The sequence below is a fragment of the Sarcophilus harrisii genome, chromosome 6 (assembly GCF_902635505.1).
Source record: "Sarcophilus harrisii chromosome 6, mSarHar1.11, whole genome shotgun sequence".
NCBI classification, from domain to species: Eukaryota; Metazoa; Chordata; class Mammalia; order Dasyuromorphia; family Dasyuridae; genus Sarcophilus; species Sarcophilus harrisii.
Window position 1 is genome coordinate 156,523,617 of NC_045431.1, and position 17,756 is coordinate 156,541,372.

The window sequence follows — 17,756 nt, forward strand, 5'->3', positions numbered from 1 at the left end:
TTGATCCTGGGAGCCTACTTGGCTGAATAATCTACCTTGCTGAGAGGAAAATTCATCTAAGTAAGACTTCAGGAAGACTCCGAGAAGAGAAAAAAGGACTTCTAGGTTAAGGAGTTGAGAGATGCTCCTTTGCCATATTCCTTCTCTACTCCTGTTTTACTAAGAAACTGAGCACACTCTCATGTATATTGTTTATGTGGGAGATTATTCCCTGGACTTTAGGGGGTAGGGGGAATGTTTTGTATCAATCATTCTTAGACCATCTTGGTAAGTGACTCTATTAAAAACCAATGGAAGCTACTACTGGCTGATTACTGATGGGAGCATACTGGTAGGGGCTGTGTAAAGAAAATATTCAGTGCTGGATTATCTCTGGAACCGAGGTCAGCAGTTGCCTGGCGGAGAACCCAATCTGACAAAGTGACTGTAGATTTTGGGGAGTGGCCCCATACATTATCAGTGGAAGAACTGAGGAGATTAACAAGGGAGGGAACATCATCTCAGAGCTAAAAAATAAAACACAATTTTTTACAGTACCACAAAAATTGTTCAATTCAGTCAAGTTATTTTAAAAAACCAAACTATTTTGGGAAAGAAATCACCAAACTAATAAACTTACACTCATTAATGTTAATCATTAAGTCTGTTTTATTATTAATTGTTTATTTATTGATTAATACTAGAAGCTATTAGCTAGATCCAGTAGGTAGAAAGTTAGACCTTCCCATCAAACCAGTCACTTTAGTCGTCTCTCATTTACTCAAAGTTCCAATGGAAGGGTGAATTCTTAGAATCCTTGCTTTCCTTTAAAGTCACTTCCTCTTAGAAGACTTCCCTATATTCCCCAATATTTTCTTCCAACTTACTTGGACAATATTGATTTGAATTTATATTGTATCCCTCCCCCTAAATAGAATGTAACTTTGAGGCTAAGGGCTGTTTCATTTCTTTTTTGGACAGATACCTTATTGGATTCTTTAATGTCATTTCCATTGATGAAGTGATTACCATTTCAGATATTAAATGATTTGACAAAGCCAAGAAGAACTTTGCCAGGTGAGAATTTTGTTTTCTGCATCTTCCATAGCTTTAGCTATTAAGAAAGAGGGGACTTTAGCACATAGAGAAAGCTGACTAGTCTAGTTTTGATAAAGGTTCTCCTTGATGAAGGCTTTGGAGGAAGACTACTGGTACAGTTGGCAGTCTTTGGAGCACTGCTATTCTGAGGGTTCTTGGGCTTAGCTACCCACCAGTGGCAATTGGTAAATTGTTGTTGAATATGTTGGGCCTCTTCTCCATTGGGACTGATTTCCTCAATAATTCTGGGTATTAGGCCAGAAGCGGGGGTCTCTGGAGGCAGGAAGCCTGCAATCCCCAGGTCTATTGGGCTCTGAGAAGAAGTGGTGATCAAAATGGTTGACTTACTTACAGTAAGATCCAAAAAATTACTGAGTCTCTGCTACATTCAGTTTCTCCCTCAGGATGTGCTGCTGGGTCATCTAGGCCAGCTTGCCTGTCCCATCATGATAGGATGAAATATTTGCTACTGAAGATGACAGGAAGCTACTGGATTTTATTGAGTAGGGGAGTGACACTGTTGGACATGTCTTTTAGGAAAGTCACTTTGGCATCTGTGTGGAGGATTGATTGTAGTAGGGAGAAACCTGTATTAGGGAAAATGGTTTGGAGGCTCCTCTATTGATCCAGAGAAGAGGTGATGAACTAAGTTAGAAACTATGTGAACAAGGAGGAGAAGGAAATAAGAATTTATAAAACACCTCCTATGTGAGAGGAAGTACAAATACTATCTCATTTGATTGTTACAACAATTCTGGGAAGTAAGTGCTATTATTATTCCCATTTTACAGATGAGGAAACTGAGACAGACAGCTGAGTGACTTGACTAAGGTCATATAGCTAGGGTCTGAGGTCATAAGTGCATCCAAGTCTTCCTGTTTCCAACCTCCAACAGAGCCATGAGTAATCCAGAAAAGAGAAAAGGAGAAGGATGCTAGAGATGTGGAGGTAAAAATGACAGGAATGGTCAATAATTTTAATTAGGTGGAATGAGGGAAAGTAAGTAAGGATAATAACACTGATGATGTGAACTCGGGTGACTAGGACAATTGGAAATGTTTAGAAGCAGGATGGGGAAAGGATGGAGTGAAATGTGAGACTATCTGATACATGCCTCCTCATTCTCTTGTGACTCACATGAAAAAGGGGTACAAGAACTCTTATTCACCAGTCACTGTTCCAGCATCCAGAGGAGTATCTATTTTAGCCACCGGGGTCTCTGAGGCTGTGGGTGCTAGGAAAGTGGGTAAGCTGCAACTACCTTGAATGGCTATTGCCCATCAAAAGGATTTTTGCAAAGAGCAGGAGGAGTGATTGGGAAAGCATTCGGGGATAAGGAGAGGTATAGTATTGGAAAAAAGGACTGGCTATTGCAGGGAGCTTGGCTGACCACATACCAGTCGGGCTCTCCTTTTAGAGACTCCTGTTTTTAGAGTTTCTCTTTGTGAATGACATAGTGATCTCATCAACCCTAGAATATTAGAGCTTTCCCACTAAAACCCAGACTCATTTGAAAAGAATCAAAGCACATGAATCACCTATAGTTCAGAATACGATATCTACCTGATGGTCAATCTATTAAGTTAGTTTGTCAGTAAGTATACTTTGGATAGTTTTTCAGTTTTTCAGTTTTTCAGAACAACAATGAGCAATTCTCTTCATCCTCTCAGGGAAGATTTCCTTAATTTTCCTTTTTAAAATAGCTTTACAATTACTTATATAACATTTGGTAACCTGAAAGACAGATTCACAATGCAATTTGGGACTTTTGCCCGAGAGACCTCTGAGCCCATGTTGGTATACATGAAGGAGATGTGACTCCTGATTTGTGGAAGACTTTGGATTCAGAGGAATTTGAGTTCCTATTCTCAAAGAACTTACTTTCTATCAGGGAAGAATGTAATGGATACTTGCAGTTGCACTTGGTTAGGCAAAGTAGAATTCTTAACCTCTGGGATAATTAATTTATTTGTATTCCCCAGTCTTCTTCATGAAAGCCTGGCAATTCATAGCTTTAGGTGGGCTAGATTGTAAATGTTGGCATTGAAAAGATGATATGGAGATGAATTTATTAACTATTGTAGCTATTATTTGGTAGTTTCTATTTTAGCTAATACAAAACAATAATTTAAAATGCTTAAAAGTGAGATGCAGTTAGTCATAGCCTAGTTTTTCTGTCAGATGACATTTGATGAAAATGAAAATAAAAAATCTGATGAGATTAAAATCTGATATGTAGCCTTCGGGCATGTGTTGTGTCCTGCTTTCTAGAGCCCCCAAGTTGGAGTGATAAAACATACTGTGCTTTCTAGAGCCCCCACACCAGGATGATTAAAATATTGTGTCCTGATTTGTAAGGCCCTGCATTTCTAGGGCCCCTCGCTTAGGTGCCAAATGTTGTCTCCTGCTTTCTAGAGCCCCTGAGTTGGGATGACAAAACGTACCATGCTTTCTAGAGCCTCCACACCAGAATTATTAAAATTTACCGTGTTAGTGGAGAAGTGATGAGGCAGGACTCCTGAGGATGGTGGAAATATGGAGTGTTTATTCCCAATTCTTTCATCCTTATAAACCCTCATCTCCTTATGTAACCAAAACAACACTGGGCATGCACTAAATATATACTGCTCCCGTGGGACCACATAAACAACTTGCTATTGTATGTAGTTTGCCACCGGCTATCACTCTGCTTCAATTACAACACAGGTTGTCACCACCCTCTGACTTCTCAGAAGGCCAAGAGCCCTTAGAGGAGATGGGGAGCTGAACCAGACATTGTAAGCAGATTCCTTCTGGGCTAAAGAGTCTTACACTCACCCAGAGTTCCCCCACTCTCTGTGACCCTATACAAATGTTTTGTTTTTTTTTTTTTTTTAACATGGGCCTCTACTTTTTTTTTGGGGGGGGGGGAGTGGTAAGCTAAGGAGAGTTATTGCAATGGTTACAGATAACAGGCAATTTGATTCTCAAGGTCTGTGGTGATTTGTTTGGCTTTGTTGCTGCAAATTCAGTGATGTTTTTAGGCTTTCAAATTAGATTACTAAGGATTGGAGTGCTAATTTTCCTGGATTTCTGGACTAACATTAGTATTATTTGATAACTCAAGAATCTTATCTAAAAGAATTTTGTGAATCCTCTGGGGGGGGGGGGGGAAGAAGTGTCTGTTGCCTTCTCTTTCCTGAGGGCTATTTCCATTATTCTAATAAGTACACTTCCTTGAAAGAAAGCAAAACACGAAGCAGTTGGGCCTGTGCAATGATGGACATGATATTCCTTTAGCTCTAGTTAATGATTTGCCCATACACAACATGTTTTATTAATGGAAGGATGTGAATGCATTTTACACCAAATAATAAAGTTTAAGATTAACTGAAACAAACACAATGAAACCAGTGTGCTGTAATCTAACATCACAACAGTAATTGTGCATTAATCTTCCAAAGCTGATAATAATTGATAAGTCCAAAATAAGCACTGAGAAAGGGGCTTAAATTCAAATCTGAACTGAATGGCAATATTATGCCCTTAAAGTAATGTAGGGTACTGCCTGAAGGAGCTTGTTCAGGTAAAAATTTAATTCAACAAAAAAGAAAGAGCCTTGCAACTTTCAACACCCAAATCACAAATAAGCGAAAATTTGTCAAAATAATTTTAATTGGGGCCCTTCATGTTATCCAGTCTGTGGCTTGTTTATGGATAGTAGCTTGCACTTTCCCTTTGGCCTATGATTTCATTGAGAGCGGGAGAATCTTAGGTTTTTCTTTGGACCTTCTGTGCTTAGCACAGGGACAGGCACACGGGCACACAACAGGCGCTTACTAAATGCTTCTTGGCGGGAGAATCTTAGGCTTTTCTTTGGATCTTCTGTGCTTAGCAGAGGGACAGGCACACCGGCACACAACAGGCGCTTAATAAATGCTTCTTGGCGGGAGAATCAGGCTTTTCTTTGGATCTTCTGTGCTTAGTACAGGGACGGGAACACGGGCACACAACAGGCGCTTAATAAATGCTTCTTGGCGGGAGAATCTTAGGCTTTTCTTTGCATCTTCTGTGCTTAGCACAGGGACGGGCACACGCGCACACAACAGGCGCTTACTAAATGCTTCTTGGCGGGAGAGTCTTAGGCTTTTCTTTGGATCTTCTGTGCTTAGCACAGGGACTGGCACACGCGCACACAACAGGCGCTTACTAAATGCTTCTTGGTGGGAGAATCTTAGGCTTTTCTTTGGATCTTCTGTGCTTAGCACAGGGACTGGCACATGCGCACACAACAGGCGCTTACTAAATGCTTCTTGGCGGGAGAGTCTTAGGCTTTTCTTTGGATCTTCTGTGCTTAGCACAGGGACTGGCACACGCGCACACAACAGGCGCTTACTAAATGCTTCTTGGCGGGAGAATCTTAGGCTTTTCTTTGGATCTTCTGTGCTTAGCACAGGGACTGGCACACGCGCACACAACAGGCGCTTACTAAATGCTTCTTGGCGGGAGAGTCTTAGGCTTTTCTTTGGATCTTCTGTGCTTAGCACAGGGACTGGCACACGCGCACACAACAGGCGCTTACTAAATGCTTCTTGGCGGGAGAGTCTTAGGCTTTTCTTTGGATCTTCTGTGCTTAGCACAGGGACGGGCACACGCGCACACAACAGGCGCTTACTAAATGCTTCTTGGCGGGAGAATCTTAGGCTTTTCTTTGGATCTTCTGTGCTTAGCACAGGGACGGGCACACGCGCACACAACAGGCGCTTACTAAATGCTTCTTGGCGGGAGAGTCTTAGGCTTTTCTTTGGATCTTCTGTGCTTAGCACAGGGACTGGCACACGCGCACACAACAGGCGCTTACTAAATGCTTCTTGGCGGGAGAGTCTTAGGCTTTTCTTTGGATCTTCTGTGCTTAGCACAGGGACTGGCACACGCGCACACAACAGGCGCTTACTAAATGCTTCTTGGCGGGAGAGTCTTAGGCTTTTCTTTGGATCTTCTGTGCTTAGCACAGGGACTGGCACACGCGCACACAACAGGCGCTTACTAAATGCTTCTTGGCGGGAGAGTCTTAGGCTTTTCTTTGGATCTTCTGTGCTTAGCACAGGGACCGGCACACGCGCACACAACAGGCGCTTACTAAATGCTTCTTGGCGGGAGAGTCTTAGGCTTTTCTTTGGATCTTCTGTGCTTAGCACAGGGACCGGCACACGCGCACACAACAGGCGCTTACTAAATGCTTCTTGGCGGGAGAGTCTTAGGCTTTTTTTACCCTTCTTTGGTTAGAAGGACGGCAACCCGGCTAACCAGGCCTAAAATCTTCTTTCGGAGAGTCTTGGCTTTTTTGATCTTCTGGGTTGCAAGGGACGGGACAGCGAAAAAGGCGCCTAAAATGCCTTTCGGAGAGCTTTTTTTGATCTTCTGTGCTTAGGACGGACCCGCAACCAACAGGCGCTTAATAAATGCTTTTGGCGGGAAGTCTTTTTTTTTGATCTTCTGTCTTAGCAAGGGATGCCGCGCAACAACGGCGCACTAAATGCTTCTTGGCGGGGAAGGCCCAAACTTTTCTTTGGATCTTCGTGTTAGAAGGGACGGCACCGCCGCGTTCAACAAAGGCGCTTAAATGCTTTTGGGGAGAGTCTTAGGTTTTTGATCTTCGGCTTAGAAGGGGCGGGCAAACCGGTGCGGCACCCAACAGGCGCACAAATGCTTCTTGGGGAGGTTACTTTTCTTTTCTTCGGCAGCAAGGACCCAAAACCGCCACACAACAGGCGCTTACTAAATGCTTTTGGCGGGAGGGTCTTGGCTTGTCTTCGGGCTTAGCAAGGGGACGGCACAGGAAAACAAGCCCATTAAATGCTTTTGGGGAGGTCTTTAGGCTTTTTTTGGATCTTCGTTTGACAGGGGACGGCACACCAACAACAGGCCAAATGCTTCTTGGCGGAGAGTCTTTGGCTTTTCGGATCTTCGGTTTAGAAAGGGACGACAGCCACAACAGGGCCCACAAATGCTTCTTGGCGGGAGAGTCTTAGGCTTTTCTTTGGATCTTCTGTGCTTAGCACAGGGACTGGCACACGCGCACACAACAGGCGCTTACTAAATGCTTCTTGGCGGGAGAGTCTTAGGCTTTTCTTTGGATCTTCTGTGCTTAGCACAGGGACGGGCACACGCGCACACAACAGGCGCTTACTAAATGCTTCTTGGCGGGAGAGTCTTAGGCTTTTCTTTGGATCTTCTGTGCTTAGCACAGGGACGGGCACACGGGCACACAACAGGCGCTTACTAAATGCTTCTTGGCGGGAGAGTCTTAGGCTTTTCTTTGGATCTTCTGTGCTTAGCACAGGGACGGGCACACGCGCACACAACAGGCGCTTAATAAATGCTTCTTGGCGGGAGAGTCTTAGGCTTTTCTTTGGATCTTCTGTGCTTAGCACAGGGACTGGCACACGCGCACACAACAGGCGCTTACTAAATGCTTCTTGGCGGGAGAGTCTTAGGCTTTTCTTTGGATCTTCTGTGCTTAGCACAGGGACCGGCACACGCGCACACAACAGGCGCTTACTAAATGCTTCTTGGCGGGAGAGTCTTAGGCTTTTCTTTGGATCTTCTGTGCTTAGTACAGGGACGGGCACACGCGTACGTGCACATAACAGGCGCTTAATAAATGCTTCTTGACTTTAAAGGGAACATAGGATGCGAGTAGCGCCTTCCCCGCAGACGGCGTTCGCTAGATCATGCTCCTTCACTGGCCTTTCTCTGCCTCTTGGTGCTCAGCGTTGCGCCTGACACTCAGTAGGTGCTGAGACGTGTTCTTTGGCTTGATTTCTAATCCCTCCCACAGTGGACACATAATCATGATGTTTAACGGGATTAATGGGGGGCGGGCTGCGCACTCACTTCCATTTGCGGCTCAGGAAGAGGAGCAGGCTCACTAGAGCGGGGGAGGGGAGAGGAAAGGTGCGGGGAGCCCCACCAGGTAAGAAGATACATTGCTGCTGCCGCAGCGTCTCTCGGACTTGACCCCTCCACGTCCATCTGCGATGCCTAGGAGTCGTGCCTCTCGGCGGCCCTTCCACCCGAGGACGGACTCGGCAGGGACTGCGGTAAAGAGTTCGCAGTAAAAAATAGATGGCGGGGTGATCTCAGCTCTGCCTCCCCTTCCCTCCCTCTTTCGCTCCCTCCCAGGGCGCGCGTACATCCCGCAAAACTGGCAAACAACCGGAAGGTCGGCCTACGAGGGGGATGGACAAGAGGGGCCAGCCCGCCTCTCCGTACGGCGCGCAGGCGCGGCCCCGCCCCCGCTCAGCGTGCATGCGCGACCCCGCCCCCGAGCAAGCCACGGGGGCGTGCCCGGTTCCCGCCAGCCCCTCCACGTCAATCAGCCCTCCTTCTCCCACACTCGGCACCTTGTTGTTAATCTCCATCCGCTGCTCGCGCGGGGGTCGCCTCCTCTCTTCCCCCGGTCTGAGGGCTCGGAACGTGGGCAGCGTGTGAGCGAGAGAAAGAATCGGAAGGCGGCGGGCGCCGAGGCCGCGGCCTCAGCGAGCAGGCGAAGCCCAGCGCCGAGCTACCCCCGCGGCGGCGGGCCCAGACCGTAGCCGCGGAGCCGGGCCCCGCGGAGCCGCCTCAGCGAGCCCTCGGAGCGGGGCCGCCCAGCCGCGGCCTCTGCCTCGGCCCTCCCCACGGCCCGGCCCGGACCGGCCCGCCCGCCCCGCGCCCCCCCCGGCCGGTGCCTGTCCTCGCCGGCGGGCTGCCTGCATGTCTTGGCTGCCCTCAGCCCCGCCGCCCCCGCCGTCCCCGCCGCCGCCGCCGCGCCGCCTCCCCCGCTTGCCCCGCCGCCGCCGCCGCAGCCGCTGCCGCCGCCCGGAGCCCGGCGCGCTGAATGCAGGTGAGGCGGGGGCGGAGGGACGGGCGGGGGAGGGGAGCGGAGCGAGGGAGTCGCGGGGAGCGCGCGCGCCCGCCCGCCCGTGCCCGGCTCGGGGCTCCGCGCTCATGGCAGCTGGGGAGGAGGGAGCGAGGTATGGCCGGTCTGCGGGAGCGGGGAGGGAGGGCGCGTTAGTTGTGCGTGTGGGAGGGTGGGCGTGTGCGCGCGTGGGGAGTGGGGGGGGCGGTTTGGCCCTGGGACGGATCTGGGGAAGTGTGCGTGTTGGAGGCTTCTCAAGTGTGCGTGGGTGTGTAATGTAGAAGTCGACCTACAGTCCATTTCCCACTCTTCTCCAGGGTGCGTGCGTGCGTGTATGTGTGTGTGTGGCGCGCGTGTGCGCAGGTATCCCCAGCCCCAGAGTTGCGGGCTGCATCTGTCGTGCCCAGCGTGTGCACGCGTGTCTATGGCACACGCAAGCCGGGCCCATTCTTCCTCCCGCGCGGCAATCGCTGCGTCCCGGGGACCAGGCCGGACCCCAGCCCGCGGCGTGGCCTAACCGCCCGGGACCGCGCTGCGCAGGCCCGCCCGACCCGGGGGCGGGCGTGTCGGATGTGGGGGCGCCCGGGACCCACTTCCCCCCCTTCTCCCGGAGCCGCTTGTTTTTGTTTTTCACGCCTCCGTCCCGCGGGGGCTGGCGGGGTTGGGAGAGTCGCATGTGTGTGTGTGTGTGGGAAGATGAATCAGAGCGGAAAACCGAGAGAGGAGGGGTGTTGGAATAGGCCCTGCTCCGACTCCCCGTGGGATTGAATGGGAAGCGTTTCCCCTTCCGAGCACATCCTGATGTGTTGGAGAAACGCGGCTGGGGGGGCGGGGGGACTTCCCCTAGCGAGGGGCGGGTCCCCGTGGGCCATTCTGGTGCAGATGGGGAAGGGCTTGGGTGTCCGTGGTTGAGAAACTGCTGTATCCTGCCTCCTATGGGAGAGACCGAGGGGAGGTGACTCAGGCTGCTGGGGGCCGGCCTGCTTCTGTACGTACATTATTTAGCATAGGCCAGCTAGGAGGATGATTTAAATGGAGTTTAGAGACAGTTGTGCTTATGTAGGAAGTACAATGCTCTCTTACTGACTGTATTTTAATTTGTCTATAATTTCCACTCGCGCTTTCAGGCTTTGTGACTTATTTATCTCTCTCTTCCCTCATGTTTTTCAGAACCAGGGCCTAATATTCGTTTTCTCAATGCTATTTTGATATTAATTTTGTTAATATTCTAAGCAAAGTATAAGACACATTTGCTTCAGTAACACTAAAATTGTTGTTAGTTTTTTTTCTAATTCGTGTTACCTGCCCTACTGCTTCTCCATTTTCGACTGGCGATTATCTTTAGCTTAGTTGGGTTAAAGTGTTTTTCTAATGAGATTGACTTCTTAGTATGTGGATTTAATTTTCATATGGACAGAGATTGCATTCTCAAACCTGGCTTTAAAATAGCCTTAGATCTCCAGGTCTCCCTTCTATAGCTACTCCCAGACCCACATCACTTGTTCATAGTCCCGAATTTGGAGAGGATAAAACACTTATACTTGTAATCTTAGGTGGGTAGCTCTAGGTTACAAAACCAAGATAGACGATTTGGTGCGTTTTTTTGTTTTTTTAAGAAAATCTTTCTCCCCAGTAGTACACTTAACGGTTGCTAGCTATACTTAATCTTGTCTTTGGGGGAGGAAGGGGGTTAGGGAGGGGAATAAGCATTTTAAGAACACTTGGTGTGCTAAACACTTTAAAAATACTTTTGTCATTTCATCTTCACAAGAGCCCTTCAAATAGGTGCTGGTATTATCAATATTTTACAGTTAAGGAAACTGAGGCAGAGAGGTAAAGTGACATGCCTGGGGTTATATAGCTGTTACTCTTCTGAGGCAGGATTTGAATTCAGGACTTGACTCCAGCCCCATCTCTCCAGTGAACCACCAGCCTCTGCCATTTCATTATGTTATTAAAGACATTAGTGCCTATCCTGTACTAAGTATTCAAACCTCATTAGTTTTAATTTATCTGGTTGTGCAGTTGTAGAAATTTTGGAGGAAAGAACCTCAACTGTTTTAAACTCAATTTTGGAGTAGTGTGTATTTTTCTGTGATTTTAACTTTAGATGCCCAGTGTAAAGTCTTTTAAGAATTGTTTTAATGTATTGTGACCTTTTTTTTCTGGAGGAACAACAAAGTATTTTAAGTATTTAAAATTTTTATTTAAAAAAAATTAAGTTATAACCTAAAGGGTTGATTTTAACCAGGACTTAGAGTTCCTTGAGATCTGGAGATCCATGATGTCAAAATTATATTTACAATAATACTTTATAGATTAAACAATACCAAAACATTGAAAACTTGATGCCCTTAAGGTGCTGGGAGATAGCCTGTAATTTCATTGGCATTGAAAATTCCCAGGTGAGTAAATTCCTTCTAGTGCAGGTCAGGTACCCTGTTTGCAACTTAGTCTTAGACAATTGTTTGTAGACCTAAGAAATTTAAGTGACTGCTCAGGGTCACAGCCAGTTTGTGTTAACCCAGATAGTGCTGTCTGTTTAAAATTTTACAGTAACAGAGAAGTAAGTTATTTTCATATCTTCATCATGTATAATAATATAGTAGGTTATTCCATTAGTTCACCTTCACAGTTATTTTGAATCAGACCATCATTCATTTAACAGAAGCAGTAGTGATGAGATGGATATAGATTTGCTGTACCTGGTTTTAGAAGACCTGAGTTCAAATGTGGTCTCTGACTTGCTGTGTCACCTTCGGGGGTAGGTCTCTTACCCTCGGTATTTGCCTGTTTCCTCACTGAAATGGAGATAACAGCAGGGTAGTTGTGAGGAACAACAAGATGGCAAAGTGGATATACTAATTGGGTCTAAAGTCAGGAAAACTCAGCAGCCTCAGGCACTTGACAGAAACTGGGTCATCCTGGGCAAGTCACTAAATTCCAACTGTCCCTACAAGAATTCACTTGATTATGTTTGTTTTAACTTCCTCGTCTGTAAAATGAGCTTGAGAAGAAAGAAGCAAACCATTCCCGTATTTTGCCAGGAAAATCTTAAATGGGGTCATGAAGGTTCTGACATGACTGAAAAAATTAGTAACCCCACCAAAAATTGTGAGGTGCAAATAAGATAATTTTTGTAAAAAGTATTAGCATAATACCTGGAAGTTTCTAACATGCTTATTCCCTTTCTCTTTCATGCTAGAAGTGACTTGTCCTTTACAAATGTATTTAACCATAAAGAGTGGTGTGTTTTTGTAAATTGTTAGAGAGGCTCAGTTGAAAATTAGCTGAATTTTCAGAGATTTAATTGAAAAGTACATTTTTTTGGAGGAGGGACAAGAAAAGTTATTAGTGTTGGGAATGTAGGAGGATTATTGTTTAGTTTTGGAATTTCCATTTCTTGAATGATTTTCAAAACAAAACTAGGCCTTAGTAAAATTAACATTGGTTGTTATTTTTATTAATGCAATAAACCATTGGTTTCAGCACATCATTCATGTTATACACTTTCTGACAAGAGTACTGGAACAGCTTTGTTTATTATGAAATGCAAGATGTCAGGCTTCTGTTAATCTTTGTGATTTTTTAAAAATGACTGGAATATAGGGATTCTGAACTGAAATTTTTTACTCAAAACCACTAATGGCAGAAGTATAACAATCTTTAAACAATTTTTTTGATCTTAGAATTAGTTGATAGTTTATACAAGGCTTGTTAAATTTCTGTAAATGCTTCCCCCCAATCCCCTTTCATTTTGGATAGCATATTTCATTAGAGTTCCTGTGAACCTAGTAGACAAAATATTTAAATTTTTGGAAAGGAAATTTTATTAAACTTATGTTGGTATTACTGAAGAAATCGGGAGCAACACACGAAAAAAACTATTTATGAAGCAAATGTCTTAAATTTTATAATGCTAAGGTTGATATCAGTTACTTTTGTTAGATATAGGAGACAGAGTGACACAACAGAATGAGCTCTGAGTGACTAGTCCCTCAGAAAACTGTAATACTCTAGTTCTGAATCTTGCCATTGAACCAGCTGGATCACGCAATCATTTAATCTCTTTAAGCTTTAGCATCCTCTCCTATAAAATGGGTACCTGCTCTCTCTATTTAACAGGATTGTTGTAAGAATCGAATTTGATTCCTTCTATAAGTCATGTATTCTGCAGTTTTTATAGCATGGTTTGGTTTTGTGGGGTGTGTGCCCAAATCTCTTAAAAAGTAGTCATTGAAAAGGTAAAAGATAATATGGAAAAACTAAAATATTTTAGCATTATTATGAAAATAGTTTTTCAATGTTAATTATCAATAGATAGAACCCACATAAACAAATCCCTTTCAATATTGAAGAGGGTAAAGGGATTCTGAGACCAAAATGTGAGAACTACTAATTTGGTTTAATGACTTTATTTTGTAGATAATGAAACAGGCCCAGAGAAAGAAATTAACCAAGGTCATAGTAGGAATGAGATTTGTACATTAGGCCTTCTGACTTCAAACCCTATTTTTCCTCTGTCTTGTTTTCGAAGATATGTACAAAACAAATATGCAAACAAAAACTCAAACCTCCAATATTTAGTACTAGTCTTAAGACCATAAATGAAGTGCTAAGTGCTCTTCCTTAGAGATGTAAGTTATTCAGATTTAAATCGTGCTGTATAAATATCTACAGTTGTAAATACTGTGTGCTGTGTTTTAACAGAATCTAGGTGAGAATTTTCTTTGCAGTTTCTTGGAGTGTGTCACCAGTTAAGATTTTAAATTAAGAAAATTTGGAGTTTCAAATGTAAGGATCAAGAGCTTTTTTTTTCAGAGACTCTAAAGCTTACCTTATTTTTTTCCCCCTGTATCAGAACATGAATCTTTTAAAGAGTACAGTGTAAGGCCTCTCATTTTGGGTTGACCTTTTCACCTGTTGCTGTTTGCTGCTCTTGTTACCATTCTAAAATAGAACCTGTGGGACCTTATTCTAGAAAGGACTAAAGAAGAGATCAGATAAAATAACAAACATTACTTTGACTTCTGTCTCTAGTCGTTATCTCCTTTACTACCTCCTCATTTACCAGATACTATTATAGTACTCTGGGATGGAAGAATAGATTATAAAAGTCTTGATAATATGTAATAAGGTGGTGGCAGTAGTTAGAAAAAGGAGAATGGAGGGGGAGAAAAGTGAGTCCATTGGAATCTAGAGTTGGGAGAGTTTTTAGCAGCTTGTTTGGATTTGCCCAGGATCACACTGCCAAATTTCAAAGTTTGCTTCCCCCCCCTTTTTTTTTTTTTAATCATACAAGCTTATTTGTCTTAAGTATTTCTCTAATCTGTAAATGGGCATGTGCACATACACATGTATGGACAGAAAGGGTATATACTAAGATGAATCCCTTTTCAAAGGATACCTCAGGGTGCTCCCACATTCTGCATAAGGCCATTGCTGATAATCAGTGTTTTGTAAGTGCTGTCTCATTTGAGAATTTACTTTGTATAATTTTGTATATACTTTTTGTTTATCTATGTATGTTTTTCCCCCTTCCCCTAATACAGAATGCAAGATCTGGGGATACTGGTACAGTCAGAACTGGGATCACAGTTCAGTCAGTAAGCATTTTTCAGTGTCTCCTATATACCAGGAACTGTGTTAAGTGCTGAGGAATAACGAAAAAGAAGACAATCTCTGCCTTCAAGGAGCTCACATTCTAATGAAGCAGACAGCATACATCATACAAACATAGTAGTTTATATATACATATATAATATTAATGTATTACATGTTATACAATATAATATTTACAGGTTGAATAGAAGACAAGGAAGAGAAGAAAGGCATTGAAGAAAGGAATTAGAAGTGAGAGGAGTTGGAAGAAGCTTTCTGTAGAAAGGGGTATTTTAACTGGGACTTGAAGGAAGCCAAGGAACCCAGAGGTGTAGATGAGGAAGGAGGGCGTTTCAGGAATGGAAATGGAAGAAGTCTGGAGTCAAGAGTTAGAGTGACTTGGGATTTAAGAAAATCACTTTGGTGGCCAAATCAAGGATGGTCCAGATTGGCAGGCCAACCAACCAATAGGCTATTGCAGTGGTCCTGGTATGAGGAGTTGGGTGCATCAGAGTGATAGCAGCCTCAGAGGATGTGGGTTGAAGAGGTAAAATCCATGGGTCTTGGCAACTAATATAGAAAGGGCGAGGAGGGGCATATTGCAGATGATATTTGGGTTGTAAGCCTGGGCAACTGAGAAAATATTCTCTATAGTATTAGGGAAATTTGAAGGGGAAAAGATAATGGGTTCAGTTTTGGATAATGCAGAGTTTTTTTAAAGATCTTTATAAGATAACAAGTTGGAGATATTCAATAGGTGGTGGATCAGAAATGTGTTTTCATAGGCCTGGGAACCTCAGCATTAAGATGATGCTTGTGAATCCATAGAAGCCATTGAGATTACTAAATGAAGTAGTGTGTAAGAAGAGAAAAGAGCTTGGGACAGAAATCTTAGTAAGTCTAACTTTAATCTGTACAGAGAGACTGAACAGAAGGGGTCAGATATACAGATGGAGAATCAAGAGAGATTAGTATTCCCCAAAGAAGAAAATGTGGAGAAGGACAAGTAGGTGGCACAGTGGATAGCACTGGGCCTGAAGTCAGACACACTTCTGTTCTAGAGTTCAAATTTGACCTCAGACACTAGCTGTGTGATCTTGGGCAAGTTGCTTAACTCTTATTTGCCTCAGTTTCCCCCTAAGTAAATTGAGCAGAAGGAAATGGCAAACACAATATCTTTGCCAAGAAAAGCCCAAACAGGATCATGAAGACTTGGATGTTCCTGAATAATGAAACAAGGAGAGGACAAGAAAGATAAGGATTGAGAAAAAATTTATATATATTTGGCATTTAAAACCTTTAATTTTTCTCAATCTCCGTTTTTCTCAATTATAAAAGAGTTGGCTAGTTTGTAGCTCTAAATCTATTCTAGGTGTGTTTTTCTTCTGCCTTTGCTCCTTTGGATCTGATTATAATATCTTGCATATGTAGGCATTTGAAATTTTAGAAGGAGAGAAAGATTGGAATTATCTGACAACAGTTTTTAATGATCAGGTTCAGTGACCTTTAATTTGGAAGTGTAAAAGATGAGAAAATAAAACATAATGTAATAAGTTCAAATATTCAAACATAAGCTATTTACATAAATACAGGGGAGAAAACCAAAGGGATTGGATTAGGCAAGTAAGGCTTTTAGAAAGATGCACTTTTAAGTTATGGTCATTGTGGATTGGAGGAAAAGAGGGCATGGAAGAAATGTGGGATATGTGGATGACAATTTAAGCTTGTTGCTGTAGAGAGCTAGGTTATGGAGTAACTTAAGAGGGTGAGAAGGAAAATCTGTGGATGGATTTGATCAAGTTGTTTTAGTTTTTATTAATGTTGGGGAAATCAGTGGAAATAAAGCTCATCTGATTATAGATGAGCAAGACAGAGAAAGCAGTTACTTATTAAAGCAATCCAGGTGAGAAGAGGTTGGTCCCAAGAATTTTGTTGTTCTTTTAAAATTTTTACCTAAGTAATCTATTTGGTGACATCCTAATTAAATTACAAAAAAATTAGTAAGAAAAGTTAGAAAAAAACCAGAGTTGATTTGGGAAGAACAAAAGGTCAGGAAATTATGGGGGGAAAATGTAAAAGGCAGTTCAGCAGTATCAGACCTTAAAGTATATTATAAGGGAGAACATTGTTAAAGTGTGAAATGGACAATTTCACTTGTTTTAAATTAAAATTTTCTTGTGTAATTAAAACCAATGTAGCCAAGAATAGAAGAAATGTAAATCATTTTGAAATGATGTAAATCATTATGGACAGTCAGATACAATGTGAATGTGTTGGAATACTGCTATGGTATAGGAAAGTGATGAACTTGATGATTTCAGAAAACATGGAAAGACTTGGATTTATAAAAGATATTATCCACCTTCAGAGAAAGACGACAAGTGGAAATATGCATTGTATAGTTTTATATAAATGTGTGTGTATATTGTATATTTTTTGTATGTTTGCAGCCAAGTATGTATGTGTGCATGCTTGTACTGTTAATTGTAACCTTATTGGGGGAAAGAGAAAGGAGGGGAAAAATAAAAAGTGTACAGCAGAAACAAGAAAAAATGGAAGAAAAGAAAAAGCTGACTAACTTTGAAAACAATGTAAAGTATTATGAGGGTTTTTTAAAATGAAAATTTATTATATGGAATCTGCTCATGTTCTGTGTAAATGAAAATGTTTTTCTTGTTTTGTTTTTAAATTTAAAATGAATAAAACTTTATCTGCTTCCCCCCCCCCCCCCAAATAAAAGCAAAAATCTTATCCTTATTCTTGTGTACCTTTTAAAACCTTTAGTCATTTCCTAGTAGGTAGCAAGGTGGCCTAGCACTAGACCATTGTACTTTGAATCAGGAAAATGAGTTTAAATTTCTTCTTGGAGATCACTTGTTCACTGTGATCCTGAACAAGTCATTTAAACTCTCATAGTTTCTAGTTTCTTTATCTTGTAAAGTAGGAATAATAGCACCTCTCAAGTAGATTTTTGAGAATTGGTATAAAACATGCAAATCACTTGGCAAATTTTGAAAATCCTAAATATTAGTTGTATCTATTAATGGATGACATTTAGAGGAAAGAAAAGTAGAAAGGGAGAGGAAACAAAAATTTAAGTGCCTACAATGTTCCAGGTAAGCACTTGGCTCAGCATTGTAGGAATATTATCTGATCTGTGTTATCCCCATTTTACAGCTGAAGAAATTGTGGCAAA

General features: G+C 42.9%; 1 protein-coding gene across 1 annotated transcript in view; it reads left to right on the top strand.

Moving 5' to 3' along the window:
- Positions 1–8,231: 8,231 nt before the first annotated feature.
- The window catches only part of CNOT6L (CCR4-NOT transcription complex subunit 6 like), a 78,706-nt gene continuing 69,181 nt past the window's right edge, over positions 8,232–17,756 (top strand). Inside the window, 2 exon segments of the mRNA XM_031942456.1 lie at positions 8,232–8,544; positions 8,547–8,944. Of these exon segments, the coding sequence (XP_031798316.1) occupies positions 8,299–8,544; positions 8,547–8,944 (644 nt within the window). The 5' untranslated portion in view covers positions 8,232–8,298.